We start from the raw sequence: 27,878 nt of genomic DNA on the forward strand, positions 1-27,878 counted from the left end.
GACATCGAATCAATGTGGAAACAACGTTTCTCGTGACATTGAAACAACATCGTTTTGCTCATCGAATTAACGTTGAATCAACGTCAGACACGCCATTCAACCGCATTTCAATGTTGAATCGATGTTTTATTTTCGGTGTAATAACGTTCTGATTGAACGTAACTGTTGATTCAACGTTGAAATTTGATTGATGATTGATACTAACCTTTACAACTAAAAATCAACGTTGAATCGACATCGGTCTGCTATCTGGGTTACTATTCATGCCACGTCAGAATTACATTATTACGAGATTGTGAATTGTAAAAAGTGTTCACGTTCTCAACACTTGTAATTACAATTTGTCCACTGAATTTTCTGGGAACATGTGCCACCTAATCGCTTTAACATCATATGAGCCCCTCCTCTATTCAGTGCCCGCGGTTTTGTATCTCCACTGACTGATTATGGATTTAAGACTGAAAAAACGCACGTTTTAAAATCGTCCTGGTCTACTGACATTTGTTAAGACATACCCTTCAAACATTATGCTCATGATAACTTTCGTTAACTCTTCAGTAGCCTAAGTAAACCCACTTCACAAACTCGTCGACAGCGATGCCATTTACAGAGCTAACGTTACTGCAAAAACGGAAGTTCGAACACAAAGATGGCTGAGTGCTTTAGCCTACGGCCCTGTCCCAAATGGCACACTCCGGACTTGTGGACTTCCTCAGAGTCCACACTTTGGTGACGTCATGTAGTGCAGACCTATAGGGCCTTTGGCGTGAGTCCACGACCATGAGGGCGCATTGAGAGGTATTTTTGGGACAGACTCGATCGCCACGCCGGAAATAGGAAGACGGTCCGGTTGTTTAAAAATTATATTTCTACATTTACATATGATTCAGTAAAGCCCTGACATTCGGTTATATTTATTTAATTAATCATAATGCAATCGTAGCCTATTATTCAGTGCACTATTTATGTTTATATTAAATATAAATATATATTTATGTTTGAGACATTAACCACTGGTTGATGACCATATGTTTGTATAAACTGTAGGTAATAACTGGTAAAATGTACACAGGTCATAAAAACCATAATGATATTTACACTTAAAGTCGGCATGAAATCAAAATTGACCCTATTTACTTTGTTAGCGGATATTACTAGTCTTGTGGTGAACAATTAATCCGTGCAAGTTCTTTAATCAAAGTCTGAAAAGTTACTTCCGGGTCTGGAATGGCGTTCTTTTCTGATGACATAGGCTTGACGACTTGGGTTGGTTAAACGCTTAACCACTCCCCTCAAACCGTTACTCTGCTGTATGGGCGAGAGATGGAGAGGAGGAGCGCTGAAGTAAAACCCTGCCCTCTGTTCAATATTCCGTTTCACTCGGAAATGCGTCACAACACTTGAGAAAAGTCGTTTGCAACTTCAGAGCACACTTCAGAGCGTTAAAATGATGAATGGGACGGTCTACGGACTCGTAGACTCAGCGAGCACGCGCAATTTAAGTCCACGAGACCGAAAGTCCACATGAAGTGCGTCATTTGGGACAGGGCCGTACGTCTGTAAAATGCTCTATGGTAAAATGGCAGAGCTTTCACCAGTAAAATTCGGCAATATTTCGGTTGACTAATTCCTAGAATTTACTATTGTTAATATCTAATGCAAGAAAATCTGAAAATAAACGAAAGCTTACGTAGGCCTAATGTCCCGCTAAATAAACTGTTACGTTTATGAAGTGGGTTATTTCCATAATAACTTTTTGTATTGTGGTTTTGTCTATTGATTTCTCAAATTACACATAATAGTATTTTCCGAGACGTGGCGGAATCACTTTCCTGTTTCATACTGTGCCATCTTGCGTCTTTGTTCTTGTTAAGAGAATGACCTCAAATGACTTCAGTAGGCTACTGTTGCTATTCGTCTTTGTTGCTAGGCAGATTTGTAGCCTACATAATGGACTATGTTTGGCAGACACTTTAAGATTATACAACATCGTTTTTTTAATGTCCACGTAGCTATTTATTTAGTGAGTATAGTGATGTAGGAAATAGTTTACAGTCAGCTGTTGTTATGAACCTTTTTCAGGGTAAATCAAGACCCCTCCGTTCCGCGGCGGCTCCTGATCAACCTGTCAGGGTTTATTTTACGATAATATCCCTTATTATTTTCTGTTTCTTCAATGTAAGTGTGAGGATGTGTGTGCGAAGAGATTTTTATTTCCTGCCTGTTTTGAAGTTAGTTTGGTTTCACTCTAATTACAGGCTGTATGGAGAGTGGTTGGCAGAGGCACTGAGAGGGCACACAGTGTTCCTGGTTTCCTCTCGCTGTTGCAGGATCAGGGCCAGCAGCCACCATGTTTTCACTGTCTGAGTGGCCGATGTACCACAGGGTTCTCTTCTCATCAACCTCTCTGGAGACAGCTAAAGAAAACAGACGCTGTAAATGGCACCTTGCTTTAGAGTCTATAGCACCCAGAGGAGTCTTTCAGATAAGAGTCAGTTTAGTATGGTGAGTAGGCTACTCTGCTTTAAATTTTGTAGGCACTTTCTTTTATATTTGACTCACTTTCCAATTGGCTTTCTAATAAAAATAACTCAGTTGGTGTCCAGAATAAAAAAAAATATTGTTAATAGGTTTCCATTGTTTTTTTGATTCAGGAAAAGGGAACTGTTACAAAATTACACATTCAGAATGTCCCTAAGAGAGAGTTGATCATCACAGTTTGCTCTAGTGCTGCCATCTTCTGGTAGCTATATGTACTTGCATACACAAGTAAGTGAACAAGAGACTGGAGTTATGGCTGCTTAAAATTCAGCTTTGCTGTCACATTAATAAATTACATTTTAAAATACAAATAATGTAGAAAATGTATTTTTATTGTAATAATACTATTTGACAATATTACTGTTTTTACTTTATTTTTGATCAAATAAATGCAGCCTCAATACTCCATTTAAGTTAACTATTCCTTTAATCATTTGCTCTGGTGCTGCCATCTTCTGGAAGCTCAATGTACTTGCACACACAATTAAGAGAAGAAGAGGAACACATTTCTCTTTATGTAATTTCCTCAAGCATTTCCATCTCAAAAATATGATATATCATGTCAGAATCCATAGGAAATTAATGTATAAATGACAGAGTAAACAAATACACTAATATAAAAAAAGATAAAAGATCAGAGTTCTAGAAAATTCCAGTATCTGGATCTCAAAATCCAAGTTCAAAGCACCGAATTGCTTTGAGCATTTCATTCATCACATCTAGTCTCTCAGAGAGTTGCATTTACCTTTTGATTTTGACTTGGATTATACAGTCCATTTAATTTCCCTCATATTTGTCTCTGTAAACATAAAAACTTTTTTTTCTTATTTCTAAATGTCATTTGAGTTGGAATAGTAGATGGTACTGAATAAACATTTTGAATTGTCCAATGCTTTGTAGTTCCTTTTAAAGGTGGTAAATAAGTTCAAATGACCAAGAATTATTTGTCCTTTCAGACTGTCATAAACTCCAAACTTCTCCGTAATGCTGATTCAGAACGCCCCGATTTCTGTGCCCCAGGCCTGTGCGGACTTACTGGAGGTCCCGGAACCCCTGCGACCTGGGGCTGGGGACCCCATAGGGGCAAAGGGTCTGAAGGAAATCTGGGGAGGGGAGGAGTTGGAGGAAGATGAGGAGGAGGATGGGATTGTGTGTCTGTCAGGTGAGTGCTGTTGAAGTCTGTGAGGATGGCCGGGGATAGAGGGCAGTCGACGCACCGGGGTCAGCGCTGGACTCATTATCGCCCCCTGGGTGCCCAAAGATCCCATTCGCAGGGCCGCTGAAGGGTAGCCGAGCATGGCGGCGGTGGCATGGGGGGGCAGATCCCGGCGGGCATTTGGGGGAAAGGGGTTAGATGAGACTGGAGATGAGGTGGCTGCTAGCTGAGGGAAGGAAGGCCAGGGCCAGGGAGGAAAAGGCAGAGCGGTGGAGCTCTGGAGGAGAGGGTCCAGCTCACTGGCGCAGTGGCTGAGGTGGGACACCAGGCGCGCGCCGATGGGGTCTGAGGATTCAACCCCCTCCAGAGAGCTGAGGTATCTCACCACCTCCCCAACACACTCCCGAAAGCCCAAAGTCCTGTAGTCCACTGCCAGAGCACGAGCATCAAAGTAGCCTAGGAGAGAGAACACTTCAATTTTCTGTTTGAGAAATACATAAAATAAAGCAGGAATTTTTTAGACTTTTTGAGGACCCACAGTTATAATGATGGAGGAAACTCCTTCCTAAAATATAAAAGCAGCTATAAATGCTTTTCAAAAGTTTGTGGTCAGGAAAGGAATTTTAACTTTTATTCAGCAAGGATGCATTAAATTGATCAAAAGTGAATAAGGACTTTTCAACATTGATAATAATAAGAAATATTTCTTGAGCAGCAAATCAGTATATTAGAATGATTTCTGAAGGATCATGTGACACTGAAGACGGAAGTAATGATGCTGAAAATCCAGCTTTTCTTTAGAACAGTTATTTTAAATTGTAATAAATCACAATATTTGACAAACTTGTCTCACAATATTTTAGTTTTTACTGTATTTTGGTCAAATAAATGCAGCCTTGGCGAGCACAAAATACTTTTTTTTTTAAATATTAGTGTATTGTGAAGAAAAAAAGATGTAGCATGATTTTACAAAAACAACATTTTGTTTCTTCAAATAAGTAATTGTTTATGTTATCACTGTAATAAAACAGAAAAAAGATTCAAATAGTATCTGTAGAATAGAATAAGGCAGTTGTGATTCATCTTAATGATTTTTTTACAAAGCGGGGAAAAAAAATCTAATTCTGCAAATTTGACATTTTTCTTTCTTTCTGAAATGTCACAGGAACCCCCTAGGGGTACTTTCTGACCCCCTGGGGTTTCTTTTTTGTGTTCAGCAGAAGAAAGAAATTCATACAGGTTTGGAACAGCTTGAGGGTGAGTAAATGATGACAGAATTTTCATTTTTATCCCTTTAAGTTGAATAATTGAGGTTAGGGGCGTGTTCAAATCCACGACTTGAGCAATAGTAATAGTAGCAATATACTGTAATGAAAGCTCTTCTGAAATTTCGGTAGCACTTTATTTTACAGTCCACATACTATGTACTTATTAGTAATTGTAATAACTAGGTACTAACTCTGAACCTACCCCTAAAACCTAACCTAACCCCTGTAGTTGCCTTATATTACCCAGTACTTTCTTAGGTAAGCTCACTGTAAGTACCCGTACTGTGAAAAAGAGTGCAACTGAAATGTCTTGCTCCATATCTTCTCTCACCTTTGCCGCCCATGGCATGAAGCAGTTTCAGATGATCCACTGTCATCTGGAGAATCTCAGCCTTCTCCAGTTTAGAGGAGCCCTGGTCAGAAGGGGAGAAGGTGCTGGTTTTCATTACAATTTAGTTTTAAAACTAGTAGCTTGTACATTAAACTCGGCTGCTTTGAGAATATAATCTTACCTGTTTCTCGAAGGCACTGGGTACGAGTCTCCTGAGCTCTGACAGACTGTGGTTGATCCTGTCCCTGCGCCTCTTCTCAATTATCTGAGGAATCCAGCGGAATCAATTTAAAGACAGAACGGCGATTCACAGTGGAAAGCGTTTGCTAACTGAATTATTTTTGTGGCCGAGGCCTAGTCACAGCATTCTTAAGATCAGATTTTGGAAAAAATAACAAGTCGAAATAGGAAAACACAAATCAAAGTCAGACAAGAGGGCTCAAACTGTAAAAAATGCATGTTGCTGCAGAGGGTCATATTGCAGGCATTTACAGAAGAGACCTTGTAGCGAGATCATATATGAATTATATATTTGGTCTGTTCTTGAACGAGCAGGGGGGAAAACAGAGCTGGATTGACGTAAACTCACCCCTCTTCTCTTCTTGCGCGCCAGGATCTGTGAGGTACTGCCTGGAGACATGGACCCAGTGACAGGGCTGAGCAAGAGAAAGAGCGAGCGGGGAAGGGGACAGATTAAAGCTTTGATGTCAATGCATATTGTTGTCATTACTGTACTTAATACAACGCAGAAACGCTGTTGCACATCATCAAACCCAATCTAATTTGTCTTGGGGCACAGCTAGACACGGGAGCGCCGGGGTAAACAGAAAACAAGATTATTTTGGTTTAACGCGTTTTTGGACATTATTGTCAGATGGCAGATATGTTATGATTTTCGCATCGTACGAAAGCATTTTCTTTTTAAGCTCAAAAGACATGATGATTACATATCCGCAGGGCAGGCTGAAATAGTGGCTTTTGCGTGCTCTTTGAGCACATCATTACTCTGTACTATCCTTCAATGTGGATCTGGTTTGCATGGGCACTCTCTGCTCTGCCAGCAGAATGACACTGTTTGTTTTTGCTTTTACTTTGACTTCCACGCATAACTATTATTTTTATATCACATCATTGTAACCCCTTTTAACATTAAGAGGCTTAATTCACAAACATTCCCGTTTGTTTAGAGGGAATGAGTCCAGTCCAAAAAGAAAATGAGTTACAGGAATAAACTCTTGTATAGAGTGGATGAGAGTTTAAGGAATAAGATGAGAAACGATTAGTCGTTATAGGGCGCAATTCAAAAGGACCAAATGGCAGTTGCATGCGTCTTCAGTCTGCACTTGATTTGTGTCGCAGCTTTGCTGAAATATCAAAAAGACGAAACGACAGAGAAAAAATGCAAACGGACAGAGAAGGAAAAAGCATGCTGAGCTTAATGCTTGTCAGTGGCACAGCGATAGAAAGATACGCCTCTCAAGAGTGTCAAATAAGATCGTAATGGGCCTCCATCAGCCGCCCTGCTTGACGGTGGCCCTATTTGTGATTTTGACAATGTGCATGTCCGCTCACATAAACTCCTGTGTCACTGCGCTCTGGTGACTTGGTATGCGCTACAGTGTGTCAATGTCCATTTAAATTAGGGAGGGACAACAACAAGACGCGTTCTGTAGAATATTGGTTGTAATATTAGCAATTTGATGTTTTCTCAAAGATTTGTTCGACGTGTCTTCACTGTCCCCTCATGCAGAATCTATCCTCCTATTTTAAACATAGATAGCACTATAAAAAATAAATTGTGGTCACACTTTATTTTAAGGTGTCCTTGTTACAGTGTAATTACACAAATTAGTACTGAGTAATATTAAGTACCAACAAGTACATATATAAACTTTTAGTGTCCTTGTTGCATGTTACATGTAGTTATAACTATACATTATGCATAATTACATGCAACTAATCCTAAACCAAATCCTAACCCTATAGTAAGTACATGTAGTTAATTATTATCACACAGTACTTAAATGCATAATTACATTGTAACACGGACACCTTAAAATAAAAAGTGTAACTGAGTTTGGCTTAGTGTTAGTTGCTAGTAATTATGCATAATTTAATTCTATAGTACAGTAAACGCATGTAATGTGTAACGGACACATTAAAATGGCCAAATTAGCAGAATTGCTTATCCTGGCAAATGGCAACACATTTAATAAAAACACACAGCATTTGTATAGCTTGTTTTATGAATGTTAAACATTTCATATCTTGTTATAAACAGCAGAGATCATGATAAACCCTGAAGGCCCATGTATAGTCGAACATACAGCTGTCAAAAAAACACCTTGCATTTTGACCAGCAATTTTGGCACATTGGACATTTAGAATAAACTTAAACATAAACTCATCATAAATATCACGTTTATACTTTCTGAGCTGCAGTGTGAGCTCTACATGTAGAGCTCCTGACAGCTATATGTCATCGCCACTGAGCACATTACACACGCCAGGTCCTCACCAGTAGCTGTCCTCCTGTCCGACATCGATCAGTTCGTCTGTGTCCGAGTCCGGGGAGCTGTAGTCATGAGGTCTCTTCATCGCCACACCTCTATCCCTGCCAGGGGAGGTTGAATCGATGGAGCGATGGAGACGTGCGGTCCTGTCGAGATGATCTCAGATGATGGATTCCTCTTCTGTCCTTCAAATGCAACAGTGAGGAAAGCAGCCACCTTCTAATGCGAGCACGCCCCTCCCTGTTTCCCTTTTTTTCCTCTCCACCTTCTTCTCTTCTATTTCTCCCTCTATCCTCCGTCCACAACACAAGCACGCTGCTTGGGAGTCTTTATTAGACCTCTCGTGCTGACTGAGTGGTCCTTGTTTCTGCGTTTATGTGTAGCCGTGTTTTGACACTTGAAGCCAGAGAATGACAGTCCTCCTTCTGCTGTCTTCTCTCACTTTTCCTGGCTTTTTCTACCGCTCGGTCACCCTGGCTACACTCGTCTTCTTGCTTTCTGTTGCAGCAGCACAAGTGACTGAACTTGGGCACTTTGGAAAAGTTGCCAGTTTTGGCTCCCTCTTCCTTACCCTCCCACACTCCCTCCCTCCCAACCCCTCATCAGCCCTCCCTTCTTTCTCTCTCTCTGTCATTTCTCTCCTTTCAATTAGCCTCTTCTCTCCACTGTCTCATCTTGCTCTATCTTTACCCCCCCCCCCCCCTCTCTCTCTCTTCCTCCCTCCTTGCTTCTGTCTCTGTTTCTCTCTGTCTCCTCTCTTCCACTCTTTTTAATTAGTTCCCCTCCCTCTCTCCCAGGACAATAGGAAGAACGCTGTGGGAATAGTGTCTTGGATTTTGACCCACATGCACACATACAGTGGCGCCAAAAAAGTATATGGGCACTTAAGCCACACTTAAAGCTCTGTGGATGTCATAGTGTTAGATACAAAATATCAAATCAAGTCTGCAAATAAATGATGTAAAAAAATGTCTAGCCATTTTTGCAATTACTTTTACCTCACGGGTGTGGAAGTTATTTTTAGTGTATGTATCACACAGGTGTTCCGAGTTTCACTAACATTTGACAACCAGAAATTGTCTCAGTATTTTTTTCTCAGCCTATATATTGTTTCATACTTACATAATTTTTTTAAAAATGTTTTGCCTGAAAAGTGAGCTTCTGCTTTCTTTAATTTAAAATTGCTTTCTTTCAATTAAATAAATGATACATTTGAATTGAAAGGACTTGGACACATTCTATTTGATTTGTATTTTAGCATGTGTATTTTATTTCTGTGATGTCAAAGCTGAATTTTCAGCATCATTACTTTAGTCTTCAGTGTCACATGATCCTCCAGAAATCATACTAAAATGCTGAGATTTGCTGCTCAAGAAACCTTTCTTATTATCATCAATGTTGAAAACATCTGTGCTGCTTTTAACTTTTCCCCCCAAGGATTCTTTGATGCAGTTCAAATAAACTGCATTTATTTGAAAAAGAAATATTTTGCAACAATATAAATACCTTTACTTTCACTTTAGATCAATTTAAAGCATCTTTGCTGAATAAAAGTGTCTTTCATAAAAAAAAAGTTATTGATCCCAAACTTTCAAACAGTAGTGTATATTGTTCACACTTACGAAAAACATGTTTGAACACTCAAGCCTTCATTCTCAATGTGATAAACTATACATGTGGTTACTCAAATTCACTCTGTGCCTTTATACATCGACTAAAATCACTGCAACACCAGCTGGTTTCTGAAAGTGCTTTTTTTTAGCTTGGTTGTGTCCAAATACCATTGCATTCAGAATCAGTTTGTTGTAGAATCTACACAGCAGAGTTTGAGGCGGGATTTGTTCAATCTGTTAGCGAAGCTATCATTATTGCAATTCGGCTAGTGCTAGTGACAGATTTCACCTTTAAGAATCAACTGTTTCACTTCATTTTGACGGTCCCTTTAACACGTTCTGTTGACTATAAGCAACAGTGCACCTGTGTCTAACTCTCATTAGAGTGTTAGTAGAGTATTACTATAGGGTTAGGGTTAGAATAAGTTGACATGTATTTGCAAAGTTACTTACAGTCAGTAGAATGTCTGTTGGGGAGCATCATAATTCATATTTAGAAGACATTTAGCCGACAGTCTAATAATGAGAGTTAGTTGACGTGTTACAAAGTTACTTGCAGTCAACAGAATGTTCAAAAGGGACCATCAAAATAAAGTGTTACAGAATCAATATCACATATTACTTGACCACTAATCTTAGTCTCCCCCTGAGTCTCTTGTGTTAGTTACGAGGGACAAAGCAGCTCTGATAGTGACCATGAACTGATGCCCTCTGGGGAGAGATGAAGAGAGGTTAAGAGAGGATTTAGCCACTGAGTGTCTGAACAGAGGATCTCCTCAAGGATGACAGGATCACGGTTTCTCATGTCAGACGCGCTGCATTTTCAAAAGAAACGTTTCACTTAACACTATATAGTGCTAAGCACGTACATGTAAACTCGCACACACAGAGGTGTTCACCCCCATCCGCTATATACCGTGGGAAGCTGTAGGGCGAGAGTAGCCATGGTAATTCGGATTACAAGCGCCTGGCAGGAGTTTGCTGTCAGGAACGGTGCCTTACTGACCCAAGAGCTGCAGCAGCATGCCCTGCATCACACAATACCCGACCCACCCTCGGCCTTCCTGTTAGCCTGCTGCTTTATCTCCATGGGGCCGTATGCAATTATATAGTTTCCTAGTGCGTGTATATGTTCGTGCCAGTGCAATTGTGTTGGACAGGCAGCCTCTCTGATGCAATTATATCTAGGTGCGGTGACCCCAAGAAGAAGAAAAACAGAAAAATAAAGACAACCCCATGTTTGAACACTTATGAATTGTGGAACATTTTCATAGTGATGAAATATACCAGGCAGTTTTGGGGAAGCTAATTAAAACTGTAGCTTACAAGTTCATTATAATTCCAGTCGTGCTGTTGTTTTGAAAAAGTAGTAAGCTATAAGCTACAAACAAAAAGAAGCTAACTACAATGATGTTACTGTACCTAAAGGCCATTGAGAAAAAAAAGTGTGCTTAATTGTATTGAATGTGCATTGTAGTGATAATATTGTAGTGTATTTCCAATCTTAAAAGTATTTTTTTTTTACTTTTCTTGCAAACAATATAATATTAATACAATTTATTTAACATAGCCTACACATGTTTATATTTTAATATACACCTATTAATATACACTTGTGTGCTTGAAGAAAGTACAGTTTCTTGACGGTTTCTTAAATCACGCATGAACACTTTTGAAAAGTGCACGTTGTGATAATGTCAAATTAAAAGTTGTACTTTTTGAAGTACATTCAAAATCATTTTAATAATCTTTTGTTGTGCTTTAAAGAAGTCCACTTATTCTGACCAACATGCTAAATCAAACGTTTTTTTTAATTTTATTTAAGTATATTATTTCTGGGATAAGTAAATCATGCTAAAATCATTTTGCTGATACAAAAACAGTGAGGGGTTTTGAATGAAAGAGCAGTCTCAATTAGGTGACAGTATCGAAGTACGTAAATTTTCACCAAATACAGCCACAAAAACTTTTTTTAAAACATTTATCTCAATGTATTAATTTACATGTAAAACAGTTCAAGCAAACTGGACTTTTCAATGCTACACCACAAAGAGAGAACCTTGTGGATTAATTGATTCACTAGAATAAAGCAAACTTTTTTATGCTAGTACATATGAAAGAAATACCTAAACGAACTGATTCTCTGTGGACAATGGAGACAAAGAGAACTGTTGATGAACCAATTTACTTGAATAAATTGACAGAAGAGTCTTAAGATGAGTACATTTCATTCATTTCTTAGCCCACACAAGAAAACAGTAATGTAATTGCACTACACAGTAACTCCAAAAAGCATGCTTTTTTAAGTGTCAATTGAGTGTCCAAATACTTTTTGGGGCCACTGTACATGTCTGCGTCTGTCCATGAGTTTTCCCAGGGTATGAGCCGTATAAAACGCATGTTCTCAAGTCTCCTCCTGCTTTTAGAGATGGATGGTGGCAGCAATTAGCAGCGAGCGGACGTGTGGCATTTGACCGTCGCGGGAGGCTTATGGTTTGATGTGTGAGTCAAAATGAGTGTAAGAGATCCCTTTATCCCTCCATCCTCCCCCGACTCCATCTCCTTTCATTACCAATCCCTCTTTTATTCGGGTCTGGATCTCATTTCCAGAAAGCAAGAAGAAAGAAAATCGGGCCTTTCGCCGTGTCTCTGCTGTTATTTTTGTTGTCCACCCGCTTCAAAGCCGAGCTTTCTTCTCATTCTCTGTTCTGATTATTTTTCTTTTTCAAGATTTTTCTGCATCCTTCGCTTCTCCCCCTTTCTCCTCCTCTTCCTCTGGGTTTTTGATCTTTGTCATTGCACACTTCCTCCACTGATGACAAATTAAGGGGGGAAAATCGCAGTGGAAAATGGATGAGTGCAACAGGGGGAATTAAGTAAATAAATAAGTTGATCTGTAAAAATAGTTTGAAGGGGGGAAACTGAGAACAAGAGCCAGAGAACAAAGCTAAACGCTGGTATTGAGCAAAGCGGCTTCTTACGCTCTTGGTTGGCCACTTCAGTGCTTTTGCAAAGCCCTCCCTCCTCACCACAACAAGAACAGCTCCACAATTGAAATTAACAAGCTCATATTTTTACGATTCTCTCATAGAAAGAAGAGCATGCACACACACACACACACACAACCGCCCGCTCTCTGTTTTTCACATGCAGTTGAGTTGGAGTCACACACACACGCACGCACACACACACACACACACACACACACACACACACACACACACACACACACGCACATTAATGTGCAACTTGCATATTAAATGTTACTGCCAAATGACAGCAGCCAAACTCACACGCTCTTCCTCAAGCGGTAATCGTGTATTAATTCATGCTGACACACACACACCCACACGCCCACATGCTCTACCACATCTTGCACGACTTTCCTCCCTTTATGTGTAAATCTCAGCGGCTGACCCCAAAATCAGCCCGTGTTTTGATGTTCCTTTTCATTTGGCTCTCTCAGTGTTGGAGAGCTGAGGCCCCACTGCAAGCGCTGGCAAATCCCACAGGGACTTATCTCTCCTCCAGCCACGAGAGGAATGCCAGACACTGAGGCCTGCCCACTTTAAAGCCCACAAATGACACAGGTCGCATTGCATGAATCTGTGTATATTCATGGACATGTGTCCTCAAGAACAAATGCCCTGAATGCATGACACATGTCACAACTGATCGTGGTATTGAGGTGGAGCCTCTACGGTATGCTTGCAATCACATGAAAATGCATTCATCTCTTTATAGATTTAGGTTTTATAACTATGTTTTCATTCTTTTTTTTTTAATTATGTAACCTATTCTTTATATAAGTAACGTATTATCCTAGCCTTTTTACCGGTCCAATCAGCAAACAGAGGGAGTGGCTGAGAAAGATGACGTTGAGGTTGTGCGCTAGTTTGAGTTGTAGTTTCGTCAAGACCAAACGTTAGCGATTGGGCAGCGAGGTGGCTTTGGCAGATCCAATAGTTTTAAACTTCAACAGAGTAAACCCGCTTACAAGAAAGTTAACGCTAGTCAATGGAGAGAGGCCAGACTCTCTGTACAAATGAAATGTACGAGAGTCTGGTAGGACCAGGCTATTATCTAGCTGTGCATTATGATTTTAATGCATGACGTGGAGGCAAAGAACCTCTGGGTAGTGCATTCAAATCATTTAATGCACTGCTAGTCATGGATTATCCCGCTTAACCATGGACATTTGCCAGCATTTGCCAGCACAAAATTTGACTGGAAGGGTCTCTTCGCTTTAATTCAGACATGCTGTAGAGATAAAGCAGTGCGTTAAGACTACATTTATTTGATTTAATTAAAACATTTATTTGAACGAATTAGTCTGTCGAGAGATAAAGACGTGTTTGTGTGAATTACCTGCTTCTGTGCAGCTTCTTTCTATAGCTAACACAGTCTCACCCCAAAACGTCACATACTGACGGGTCTTGACCATACGGCAACATACGACGAAAAGGGTACCCTTTAACGTCCATATGTGACGATTCGGCTATGGTTGGGTTTAGGTATGCGTTAGGGTACCGCTAGGAGGCGCTGCTGGTGCGCTTATGTCTGCGTCTCATATTGACGTTATAGGGGTACCCTTTTCGTCGTATGTTGACGTATGGTCAAGACCCGTCAGTATATGACGTTTTGGGGTGAGACCGGGCTGCTATAGCAATGAAGCTGTGAGTTTAATTACTTCAAAAACAACAATGTCACAACCTCCTTGCTGAGTAATATAACGTAGTAATTCAGTTATTTTATTAATAAAAGTCGCGGGGCAGCGCTGACAACAAGTTTCTGTGCTTCATGTTTCTGTGATTGAGCATCTCTATAGTCTATCATGGTCTATGTTGCTGATAAATACATTTCATCAGTGTTCTGATACATCAGTTCGCTGGGTTGTTGCACATTTGTCATACCACACTTTGTATTTGTCCTTTTGTCCTTTCGTTTAATTTTATATTTCTATTTTTATTTATCGCAATAGTTTTTACTTTCTTTGTTATTTATCTCCTGAGATCTGCTATGAGCCTCCCTTATCTTCATGACCTTAAGTTTATACTTTCCACTTCCTAATATTGTTTCCTTGTAAGAAATTGACTTCTTATATTTCACATGCATTTAAAACTACCAGGAAACAAGACATTGACATTTGTATTTTTGTAAAGCTTTGTGAGATGGTAACAGTGTTATTTTAGTTATTTATATTTTTATATTTTCAGTTTTCATTTTAGTTTGTTTTAGTAGGCCTAATTTTGTACTAATTTGTATATGTTTTTTTTTATATATATATATATATATTTGTAACATTTCTATTTAGCTTTATTTTAGCCTATTTTTATTAACTTTGACCATGGCAACATTTCTAATTTAATTATATTTTTTAATATAATATTTATCATTTGTTTTATTTCAGCTGTATTTCAATGAATGATAATGATTTCTAATAATTTTAATTTCAGTTAACAACAACAACAATGGACAGTCCAAATCCATTAGGCCTATTTGTGTATCCGATTGGAATCTGATCTAAAATTATTGACGTCCACATTGTGTATCGCAACTTTTCAGATCCAATTTGTGTGTCCCATGCCACTCTTTAGTTTTCCGGAATATCGGCATTGGTTTCTATGGCAATGGCGATACGTTGGTAGGTAGGCTATATGCCAAAATCAACAACAACAACAACAACAACCACAAGTTGCAATAGGAGGGGTTTGCGATACAGATGTTATTTACAACATGACAATGTGTAGCCGGCGCGCTGGACTAGCTACTTAGGCATTAGCAGAAACGTACCGTGCTGTCGTCTCCACTGATTTCAAAACACGTCTCCGTTGTAATTTTCTACTCGTCCGGCACAACACAACCTTGTGTCTGCAACTACTTTCAACATGTTTCCTATAACAACGTCTGACATTTACATTTTACGTGGCGTGAGAAAGTAAACCACGCAAAATCCAATCAGAGCAGTCAGACTGAAATGGATTTCTAGAAATGCGTTTTGGATTTCAAGCCTCATATGAATGTAACTCAAAACGGATTTGTAAAAAAAAAAAAAAATGTTGTTCACACTTGCTAAATCTGATCGGATTTCAATCGGACATGCTCGGATTTGGACTGACAGTCTTAACAAGGCTTAAGTGTGACCAAAGTTATGTAACTAACTATGCATGTATGTGCTGCCAAAAAATGTAGTAGCATTGGTCCCATCCAGTCAGTGAAAGGTCGTGTTACCATGATTTACACGTTCATGATGACAGAGCGACAGCCGGCGTCTCCTGCTATCAAAAGGACTACGATTTCAGGCGGCCTCCTCCCTCCATCTCTGCCAGAGGAAGACAGCATGACTGTTTACTCACGCAGTCATGCCCGCCTCATCCGGCTCCCAAAAGATAAATAAGAAGGGCAAAAGCCAACAAGAGGAAGCAGAAAGGGCCCTTTGTGGCCAAGAGCGAGGTCCCTTTCAAGCTGTTTTCCCACAGCGCCGAGCCCCCGATAGAGGGCCTGACTGCGGTAACTCTCGCTGGTGCCGGTGCCCAGACGGGCCGGGTAGGCCTCACTAGGCCACAAGCAGCCATTGTCTGTCGCCACAGAAACCAGCGTCTTCATGTCAGACATGTTTTTCTGTTTGTTTTCTTTTTTTTGTCTTTAATGTGGCCAGGGGAATGTTTCCTCCCCTTCTCCCCCCAACCCATCCACATTTCTTTCCCTTTTTTTCTTCTCCCTCCAAATGTTGTCCTCGTCGCTCTCGTTCTCGCTCCATCTCTCTTTATTCCTCCAAAAGATTGTCATTTGTAAAGCTCTTGAGCGGTAGGCAGGCCCTATCTTTGTCATGGTGTTGTGGCCTGCCTCTCTCATTTTTGTTTTTTTATCTTACTTTATGAGGTTTTGGCACAAGCTCATACTTTTTCTGACTTGAAAAAGGGGGGGAAAAACACTCAAAAACAACAAAACCTATCCCCAAAGAATTCTGTCGTTCCCACGCTAAGCCAATTTTCTCCTCTAGATTAAACAAGCTCCAACAACAGAAGGAAAAGGAGAAAGTGGAGAAAAGAGAGAAGATCTGGTTATGATTCGAGACTCTAAACTAAGAGAGGATGCCCCACAGACATCGAATGAGAAAAACAAATCTGTAAAAAAAGAGAAGTGTTTCTATTTTTAAGAGTCTAAAGAATGTCACTGTGTGCCATGACTCAAAGGATTTGCAGCTCCATGGTAATCAGTTCATTCTGACTGAGATCGTCGACCACATCACACGAACTACGCCATCTTTTATGAGCTGGGCAAGAGGAGGGGAAGAAACGAAAGTCAGAATAATTTATTTTGCGCTCGTAGCCAGTGCCACAGCATTGTTTTGGCAATGTTACTCTAAATGCGCTTCGGTATTCGCTTGCAACCACTGTTTATCTTAAAATGGATGTTTTATGTTGCTGAAATATCTTCTTGGTTTTGTGTTTAAATTTTCAAGTAATTTACAACTCAGAGGTGAATTCACTAAACAGTTGCCAAACTTTTGCACACACAGTATTTTCAGCGCAAAAACCGGCATCTTATTTACTTTACCTAACCAAATGGTACGTTTACATGACAACAATGTACTATAATAAACACCGTTATAAAAAATGATCCCCGTTCACACTGATCCATGAAAACTATTGAAAATGCATGCCAGGCCAGTAGTTAGAGATGTCACTTTGTAAAGAAACTACGCGGCAACAGACTGAACACGTAATAAGCATTCGCATGATGTCACCGGTTTCACAAAATCATGTTTTTGTACGTTTTCAAAAACTTGCACTTGAAACCCTTTTTCAAAAGTTTGCCGTTTCAAGTCCCCAAAACGTTGTTGTCGTGTAAATGAGCGGCCAAAACGTATAAAAAGTGTTACGTTTTTAGTTGAAAGTGGTTGAAAGCCCCTTCTTTACTACCCGCAATCTAGATAAAACGATATGCTAAATACGTTTTGGCGAATTGGGGCTTATTCTTATGAATTCGTACCATCTCATTTGTGCATTGTCTACAATCATGCTTACCTCTTCTTCTAAAAATAGTGTCAATACAAATCACACTGCATGAATTCATATGAAATTGTCACTTCGTAAAACAGGCCTAGTTGTTTTCTCATGATATCAGGTTGGCAGGACCAAGAGTATTAACATTAATTCACATTGCAATTTTTTCTATATAACAGACTCATTATTCACAAAACTATTTGTCTGCTAACTATTTGTCAATAAACATTGTGCTATTAACGCCTATGGAAAGACCATGCTTAACCATTGCTTGGTCAACCAGCTTCATCAGAGAGACAGACTCACAAGTTAAATGATCAGCTAGACCAACACTTACAATCATAAAACAGCCTGGAAGCTTGTATTTTCAGCAGGATTAAGAGATCCTCTAATTTTAAATCATATTCTAAGTCAAAATTGTAGCATTTTTTTATGTCAATAACATGTGCATTTTTTATGACATTTATCCATTCAAATTATGAAGTATATTGGCCCATATAAATGATTTAAAGAAATGATGTGCTAACAAAACTTGGAATTGGATAGATTTTATAATAAAGAACGTGAATGTATCATGCGTTTTGATTGAACCTTTTTGCCTTCATTTCATACATTATCTGAGATGTATTGTCCTAATACTTTGCATTGGAAAAGCTGTCATAGCATTCCAACGAGAGCTAATTTTAGCTTTCCAAGAAGAAGAGGATTATGTGTTCAGGACAGGAGGTGTTGTTGAAAGGATGGGCTAATGTTATATTACGCCTGACATAATCAGCTAGAGATGCTATCTGAAAGCTAGCGCTAGTTGTTCAGTTTGGGACTGATGAACAGCCAATCACAAACCAAACCACAACTATCTTTATCTGAGTATATAGTTGATTACTGGAATGGCTTATTTGGTAGCTTATTCAATATGTGCATGTCTTGTGCATATCTCTTTACTTTATAAAGGGGTGGTTGTTTATGATTTCACTTAGTTAGTGTGTAATGTTGCTGTTTGGGCATAAACAACATCTGCAAAGTCAGAACGGTCAAAGTACAAAGCAAAGGAAGATATTTGCTTTTAAAGAAATTAGGACTACAACAAACAGCTGGTAGTGACTACATGACATTACTCCCGGGTTAGTGACATCACTAACCCTAAAATTTACATAAAAGTTACATACAGAGTCCATGTTGAGAAGAGGAAGAGTTGTTGTAGTCGAGCACATTTGTGAGTCTACTCAAGCTGTCGCATCCGTCTTTGCATGCAACACAGTACGTAACACAAATGCAATAGCATGTCACTCTGTAGGCATACAGAGCGATTTTATAGATTTTAATGACAGAATATGCTAATTAAAGATAGTTAACTCCACATCAGCAACATCAATTAATCAACTAACCATTCAGAGACGTCCTGTTGCATTCTACATGTTGTCACTTCTTCTTGAGTCTCTCCATCATTGTCTGACTCCGATTAAACATAAAATGCAGAACAGTTTCTGAAATTTTAGTGCTTGTCTGTGTGAGTTAATCGGAGCTGCTAACACACAGGAGCTCTTGAAGCTCCGCCCTCTGTACCAGGAGCAGTAGCTCATTTGCATTTAAAGGGACACGAAACTACGAGTTTTTACTGACCCTCAAAAAGGACAATTTTAGCATGCTGTAAAACAATTATCTGTGGGGTATTTTCAGCTAAAACTTTGCATACACACTCTGGGGACGACTGTCAACTGTCAACTGAGAAAAACAGTTTCGAAAGTTAATGTAAGCTCAGTTATTGAGTTTTGATGTAGGCTACATGTAAACTCAATTTACATGGCTTTTGCCTTTTAGTTCAGGATTAGCTCAGCATGTAGTTTGGTCTTAGTTTCAGTGTTTGGTGGGTGTTGGAGAGCTGTCAGTCTGTGGTCAGCCTGCATGATATTGAGGGCTGCAGGCCTCCGGCTCTGTCCACCACGCTGCTATGTTTGAACTTAATTACAACCAGTCGGCCCTGTCATTACAGCCCAGAGCAGCCGAGCGACGGCCGGCCCGTAGGTAGTGGCGGCAGAATCCCAAACAACAGCGTGCAGTCACACACTCTCTTGGGCAGAGCAAACACACATTGGGATGGACACAGACGTATCCAAACCACACAGACACAAACAGAAACACAGATGCAAGCGAAGACCATTGTCACGCACTCCACATCACAAACTAAATCCTTGCCTTGCAGCAGACACAGATTATCATGCATTCATAAGTCATAAAATAATTATTATTTCATGACAGAACTGTGGTGTAATTAACAAAATAGTTGAACCAGAAATGAAAATCATGTTATTATATATTTATTATATACTACTGGAACACAAAATAAGAATTTTTAATGACTTTTTGCACACACACACACACACACACACACACACACACACACACACACACACACACACACACACACACACACACACACACACACACACACACACACATACTTTTTGACCAAACTATGGGTTCATAAGCTTCCAAAAAGCATGCATACTTAACTTTCCGAACGTAGAATGAAAAATATCAAAGATGGAAAAGATGAATTGGGGAAAATCAATAAATTATTAATAAATTATTACTGCCAATGGTAAATAATGTAATCTTGAAAAAGTTGATTATAAGCATTTTACAACATAAACTAATCTACTTACAAGTACTTCATTTTTAGAATCTGATACAATCAGTTACTACTCACACACACGCACACACACACACACACACACACACACACACACACACACACACACACACACACACTATTATACAGTTTTAAAATAACTGTTTATATATTATCTATTTTTAAAATGTTATTTATTCCTGTGAATAAATATTTTAAATAATAATAATAGAATAAATATCCATAATGAAAATTGTATTTGTTTTTGTGTGAACTATTCCTTAAATAAACACGGGAATGAGAAGGAAGGCAATGAGTGCTGCAGATCTACAAAGCTCTGCTTGTGGCCGGAAGCATGTGGTTGTAGCGACAGCAATTATTACTCTCCTTTGCCTCAAATAAATGATAATAAAAAGGCTGACATGTTTATTTCTGGCAGTCGCCGGCCTGGGAGAGAAAAAGAAGACGCGCAGGGCACAATGAGACATCGTCTCTGAATGACACAAGGACATTAAGTTGTAATTACAGAGAGACGAGATTTCCTTTCTGACCACAGAGGAGAGTGGTGTCTTCAGACTGCAGAGGGGCGCCGGTCCTATTAAGGCCCCCCCAAAATTGGTATCATATCACCAAGACCCCCAATACACCCCCCATCTGATGTCTAGATCCTCCAGACACTTTGTGGTGTATTATGACCGTTCCACCTCAAACAAACACACCCACCTACCCGCCCACAACACGCACGCACACAAAAGAGACAGTCGAGGCTCTGTGTCAGATCTTGTGATCAGTGTGCGAGGGGTCTGCGCTGGTGCCACAAAACAGATTCCTCACATTCTGCGATAATTCAAACGTTTCACGGCGCAGTTTTTTGCGCCCATGAGAGGCAGAGCTCGGGAATGGAAAATGCACCATGTCATGGCAATCTCTCCCCATTGTCTCTCTCTTTAATCAGTGCTCTTCTGTGGCTCTAAATATCCCAGTGGTGTGCATCTACGCCTGGGAAAAAGCAGCTCTTTGCCCCGCTCAGTCCCAAAACACGCCATCGCACCCGCACTTGTCTGTCTACTCGCATATATGATGACAGGAAATTTTTCACTTGCATTCTTCAATCGTAATGTGTAGGAGCACCTTAGGAGATCTGAGATCCACCATATATATGACACATCCAAAAGTGGTGAATCAAAGCACTTATTTTGGCTCTTTTGGGGAGCGCTCCATCTTGAAGCAGGAGCATCAGCATTTGATTTAGAGGAGTTTTAAGTTTGCAGGATTCAGACAACCCTCTGGTTTGTATATAGGAATTATAAGGATGAATAGAGTTTAAAGCCTTACAGCAGACACAGATTATACTGTACATGTCATAATATAATAAATGTGTTTCATTGACAGAACTTAGGCATGGTTAATGGAATAGTTCACCCTGAAAAGAAAATATAATTATTATATTTTATAGTAATATATATTATGATATTGTTCAAAATCCATAAGCTATTATTTTTTTAATAGACCCCAAAAGAAAATACATTTTAAGAATTTCATACAACAGTAGTTCATCGCAATCACTGGCCAGGAAATTTCGTACTCCATATATATAATGATGCAATATTATAAAATGTTATACAAATTTAAAATAACAGTTTTGCATTCTAATATATTTTGAAATGTAATATTTTTTTGTGATTGCACAGCAGATTTTTAAGCAGCCTTATTTATGAAAAAAACACTATTGCACTGCACTATCTGTCTCCTCGTATGATGTATAATAAAATATTAAGTTTTGGGATTTTTAATAAATATGGCTGGGGACTTTTGTTTTTGCCGTTTTCAGATATCCGGTAGGGTGCTCTTACATTAAGATTGAAGAATGCAACTTAATATTTTCTTGCATTTTCAGACATAGGGTATCTGAAAACGTCAACAACAAAAGTCCCCGGGCATATTTAGGAAAAATCCAAAAGCGGCGAATCAAATGCACAAATTTCCATTTTGAAGCAGGAGCATCAGAATTTGATTTAGGCGTATAGTTCCAAGTTTACAGGATTCGGGGACAACTCTCTAGCTTGTATAGGAATTATAAGGATGAATAGAGTTTTATGAGGTGCTATAAATTTCATTTTCAAAAGAGGGTGTATGGCGGCTTATGTCCACTCGCCTATCCTGCGGTTTAGAGGGGCCACCATGAAGCCTTTGTGTTCTGTGGGTTTACCATGGGAAAATTCTGCAAACAAATAACTCACCCGGTGACCCATCAGTGTTAAAAATCACTTTCGAGCGCTCTGGATTGTGATGCATGGGTGCGGTGCAGCCTGCAGGAACTGCATGTTTGTTTTATCTCGGTCCAAATGTTAAAAAACAGCTATTTTCAGGCTAAAGAGAGCAAATAAACACACATTCCATCGCAGACAATGGGGGTAGGCACATGGCCTGACATGAGCTGGCAGTATGGGCATGTTAGGATTTGGGCATTGTGAAGACATCAGTCCTCACTCGGAGCAGGATCTATTTCAGAGCACATGTGAGTTTGTCATCTTGTCTCACAATGGCGGTCGACCACTATGCTGAAAAATAAACTACTTCTCATGAATGTGCTGTTCATCACCCTGTCGGCTGTGTAGCAGTGCTGTAAATTAGCACTTGTTGAATCTCTTGACAATACCAACTGTTTCAGGGATTTTGCTCCCTCGTCTGGTGATAGTGGTAATTGCACTTTCTTCATTGCCCTTTTTTCAAAGGGACACCTAAAAAATATATTTTATTTAGGCTACTCATGTTGATCCAAACCTGTATGAGTTTATATCTTCTTCTGAACACAAAATAAGATATGAAAGAATGTTGACTGCACCCATTGACTATCTATTTCTTTCCCTCCTATTGCGGTCAGGTCAGCCGACGAATGGTAATAATTTCTGAGAGAACATTTCCTTAAAATGCTCTCCCTTGATTGACATCACAAACAACTCCAATCAGAATTTTTTTATCCCAGTAAATTGACATGTGACAGGTTTAAGGAGTGAAAGAGATGTACAGGCACTCAGGCAGGAATATATAGCCTATAAGCTATAATAGCTAAGCTAAGTTGATTAGGCCACCTGAATATTTGTATCCATGTTGCATCCACCAAAATATAAATTCTTCCTGTGAATTAGTGAAGAAATTAACCTTAAGCTTAAGAGTTAATGCCCAAAAAAGTCCACAATTAATTTATCTATATGATTTAATATAAATTAATGATCAATTAACGGTCTCTCTATTTTAATATATTTTAATGAAGTAGTGAGTCATGACGACAAAAAAATAATAAAAAAAATGAATTAATAAATAAATAATATAAAATTATCAGCATGGCATGTGCATATCCATAACGGAGCTTCAAACTCTCTCTCTCTCTCTCTTTCAGTTCGTCAGTCCTCTCTTCGGTTGTACACTCTGAATCAGAATGCTTTTAGAGAATAAATAAGTAGCCTGCACTTAAAGTAGTGCACTGCACTATTATAGTGGATAGGCGGGTCACTCCGCTTTACTCCGCCCGCTACTATGGCAGCGACAGGAAGTATAACGTAGAAATCAGGAAGCAGCTCGTCAGGGAGACATTTTTAAAAGACCATCATGAACAAAAACAAAACATACACTTGAATGTAAGTATTTAAAAAAATCACTGTTGTCTAAAATTCCGTTTTTAGCATCAACGATATTATTTTTTTTGTTCCGTGTGCACGCACGGATTGCTTTCCATAATTCGGTTATTACTAACTCCAATTGCTGTAAAACATAACATATGGTAAAATAGCATTTTGTTATTCGTGAATTATAACCACTGATGTGTAGCACGAGCTCGATTTTGGTCAACTTTTGATATTATTGCGACAGTGATTCGATTGTCTATTTAAATATTCCACCTTAAATGTTTATGGTGAATTGTGCATTAATGTAACAGTGTGACAGTGTGATAGTCAGAATGCGTTTCATTCTAGTTGATTGGTTTCGTAGTTCAGTGGTCAAAATATCGGTGAAATCTTAACATATCAGAAGTGCTTAAAATGATATATGAATTTAAAAGGGGGACAAGCGTTTTTTTTAGTTATATATATATATATATATATTTTTTTTAAATCCATATACAATTATTATGATGTTTGCAGACCGTAACTGGTTGTACAATTTACCAAAAATCACACTATAAACAATTATTATAGTAACCATTACAAATAGCAAGCAGTATACACACACACACACACACACACACACACAAACACACAAACACAAACACAGTATATATTATTAAGAAAAATATGATTATGTATTCATTTAACTGTGAATATACCTTTTCAGATGTTATTTTATGTTTTGTGCTTTTTGGAAATAGTTCTTTAATTGGGCTTATCATTTTATATTTTAGGCTCAAAGCACTAATTATGTGCTTTTTGCAAATGTAATTGTTGCAAGTGTCAGTAGACTTTAGTTAATGATTATTATTAATTATTTTATTAATATCAGGGTTTACTTCCTCTCAACTAGTTTAGATGAAACGTCTCGTCACCCTATTTTATCTGTTTGAGAATATGCAATTATTTCAAAGGATAGCTTTCTCATGATCATTGATATATTTTTTTAACCTCTTACCTGCCAGAGAAACGAATGGCTGTCCTACGGTGAATATGGAGGTTCCTTCCTATCTGTCCAGGCTCTTGACTGAGCTGAACGAACAGCGTAAGCGCGACTTCTTCTGTGACTGCAGCATCATAGTAGAGGGACGCGTTTTCAAAGCACATCGAAATATTCTCTTCGCCAGCAGTGGTTATTTCCGGGCTTTGCTGGTGCATTACCTGAAAGACAATGGCCAGCGACACAGCACGGCCTCTCTGGACATCGTCACAGCCGAGGCGTTCTCCTTCATCCTGGACTTTTTGTATTCGGGTCACCTGGACCTGCGCAGCGAAAATGTCATTGAAATAATGTCAGCTGCGAGCTACCTGCAGATGACCGATGTGGTGAACTTTTGTAAGGGCTACATTAAATCATCCCTGGAGATCTGTAACAGGGAGAGGGAGAGACACAAGGACAGGGAGGGTTTGGATCATAGTGCAACCCCAGTTTTAGTCACCAGTGCCCCTGTAGCATCCACTTCCGAAGCCGACCAAAGGACCTGTCAGGTCACCGAAGCCCTCAGCCCCGATGATGCCCCAACGGCTGCTATCTGCACACCAGCGGCCACCAGTAGTAAAGACTCAGAAAGCGAAAACTCTCAGGGAGCATTTCTCAACCATCCGCCCATGAATGCTCCACTGAAGGTCAGTCCAGGCCCGGATTTAGTCAACTCATCCACCCCAGGTCTGCTTCTGGGGTTAGTGCACCCCAAAATAGAGTATGACCCTGATGAAGAGGGCGAATCTTCACGGGAATCCAAAGAAACGACTCTTTATCAAGGCCCAAATCACGACGGAGAGAGAACAGTTAACACTAGCCCGGCTCCAAGCACTGAGCACTCCTCCGTATCATTTGCTAACTGTCCTATGAAGCAGTTTCCAGATGTGCTGTACAGAGGAGGGGTGAACCCTAACCGGGATGAACACTATTCCCAGAGTTTGGGGTACGCTGGATTCGGCCGTGGTGATGATGTACTTGGTCCTGCGGTCCCCTGTGGGATGGAGATTCAGAATGACTGGTATGGGGATGATCCAGGTGAGGGATGCTGGATAAAATTGCTACAGTATCACAATAGTTTTTGATTTGTGTTGTAATTTATATGCGTGTTTACACAGGGAGACTACACAAATGTCCGTTCTGCCCATATACGGCCAAACAGAAGGGCATTTTGAAAAGGCACATTCGCTGCCACACAGGAGAAAGGCCGTATCCTTGTGAGGTGTGCGGCAAACGCTTCACACGACAAGAACATCTTCGCACTCACGCAATTTCTGTAAGTCTTCATAAGCCCTGAGGAATATTTGAATGTGCAGCTATAGAGCTGCCAAAGATTGCCTTAAAGTATTGCACACAGTTAACCCATTTACCAAAGTTGCTATAAATCTGTTTCATTTTGTTCAAAAGACTGGCCAGAGTAAGAACATGAGCAGGTGTCAATATTAAATGCACACAGTAACCAATATTACCGGACTCTCATTTATTAATTTATTAATTACAGGGGGACATTTTATAAAGTAAAAAGCATTCAACAGTTTTGAATCACTCAAAAATGCTTTTAATAGAAATTAGGTTAATTTTATTTTGTATTGCGAGCTTCACAATACACATTTTTTTTAAAACAGCTTCAATTCATGATGTTCATAATTTTTATATCTTCATGCCTACAGTTGGATTTAGCAGATTAGAGCTTGGTAATAATATAATTCACATTTTGCATTGATATAAACAGTCAAGAAGTTAAAATGTACTATATGTGGCTATACTGTATGTATGCGGGTACATTTAAATGACCTATTTAATCAACTTCATATATAGAGCTGTGCAATAATATAGTTTATATTTTTCCGACAATATTAACAAGCAGGTAGTTTTGCTATGCTGTATAAACAGCTTTATGTAAGTATACTGCATGTATGCGTATAAAGTTGTATATACAACTTTATATAGAGAACTGTAATATTCAATAATATTCTTTATTGAATATTACAATATTATTGTAATAATATTATTGAATATATATACTTTATATATATATTATTGTATATAAAATACAATAATATTCTGTGACGACGATATAAGCAATCGGAGCCGAGATGTTATATACAGTAACAGTATATATTGCTTCATGTGAGTGTACTATGTATATAACTATAAATATATTGCTGGTCGGTAACAGTTTAAAGTATGCAACAATACACAACGATGCCATTGTACTGATCATAATTTACAGACAGTCACAACATTCTTTTGTTCAGTTGAATTGAAACATATCATTAATCGAAGAATAATACATTTGCAGGAATTACAGTTTTAGACCTATGGCACTTCAAGACCTTCAAGCATTTTTGAAAATATGCAGAATATACAAAAAGTGCATAAGAATCTTTGAATACATATTACAATACATACAAAAAATATAATGATATAAATACAAATGGGTTATTAAAAAATGACGATAGAATTTAATTAATCAAAGCTTAAAAAGCATGAAAGATTCCCTATGTTAATGAGTTGACTGCTGGTGACCAGTGGTACAGATTATGTTCTTGGAATTTGCTTCCTTAAAATATTTATTAAAAATCTATTTTAATAATGTAACTAAAAAATATATATTACTGGTAAAAAATAAATGCATTAATACAAATGCACTACATTAAAAATACAGGCAAATTCCAGCCAGTTCAAATTGAGGTGAATTGTGATCAATTATTTGAATCAATTGATTTATGTATCGGTATATTTAAATCTATATTTCTTTTGTTTTGAAGGTCCATCGCTCCACATGGCCCATTGTTTGCAAAGGCTGTCGTCGAGTGTTCTCAGGCATTGTGTCCCAGGGAATGAAGCGTTTTGGACTTTGCGATGGCTGCACCTTTGTTACTACAACTAATGAGGATCCCTCCTCCATGAACCTCAGCATTCAGTCTGAAGCTATGGAGAGGGGAGCTAGAGACTCTGATTGGCCCATGTTTATAGTGGAAGGGGATGAAGCGGAGGCGAGTGCTAGACAGGATGATAAGCAGAATGTTGCAAAGCAGCTTGGGGAGAATGGCATGGTAGGTTCATTGCCATAGTTGCACTTGTTTACCAAAAAAAGGACTTGAAGTACATACAGTTGTAGACTGAGGCAGGGTGTGACCAACATTCTGTAACAAACTACCGGTTTAGTCG

The 27,878-nt window shown here is 39.0% G+C and overlaps 2 protein-coding genes across 3 annotated transcripts; one reads left to right on the forward strand and one right to left on the reverse strand.

The window, feature by feature from the left end:
* Positions 1-2,853: 2,853 nt before the first annotated feature.
* Positions 2,854-8,021, reverse strand: heyl (hes related family bHLH transcription factor with YRPW motif like). Its single transcript, XM_079591938.1, has 5 exons — positions 7,815-8,021; positions 5,886-5,952; positions 5,478-5,561; positions 5,297-5,378; positions 2,854-4,153 (listed from the first exon to the last, which is right to left on the reverse strand). Exons 1-5 carry the CDS (start codon positions 7,892-7,894, stop codon positions 3,534-3,536), a joined length of 933 nt encoding a protein of 310 aa, XP_079448064.1. The 5' UTR covers positions 7,895-8,021; the 3' UTR covers positions 2,854-3,533.
* zbtb8b (zinc finger and BTB domain containing 8B) lies at positions 3,565-27,813 on the forward strand. Of its 2 annotated transcripts, none has more exons than XM_079591934.1 (4): positions 3,565-3,703; positions 24,691-25,742; positions 25,823-25,980; positions 27,476-27,813. In XM_079591934.1, exons 2-4 carry the CDS (start codon positions 24,719-24,721, stop codon positions 27,779-27,781), a joined length of 1,488 nt encoding a protein of 495 aa, XP_079448060.1. In that variant the 5' UTR covers positions 3,565-3,703; positions 24,691-24,718; the 3' UTR covers positions 27,782-27,813. The 2 variants fall into 2 exon arrangements, with proteins under 2 accessions (XP_079448060.1, XP_079448059.1); XM_079591933.1 differs by lacking the exon at positions 3,565-3,703 and adding an exon at positions 23,410-23,698.
* Positions 27,814-27,878: the final 65 nt, after the last annotated feature.

The sequence above is a fragment of the Phoxinus phoxinus genome (assembly GCF_949152265.1).
Source record: "Phoxinus phoxinus genome assembly, chromosome: 19".
In the NCBI taxonomy this organism is placed as follows: domain Eukaryota; kingdom Metazoa; phylum Chordata; class Actinopteri; order Cypriniformes; family Leuciscidae; genus Phoxinus; species Phoxinus phoxinus.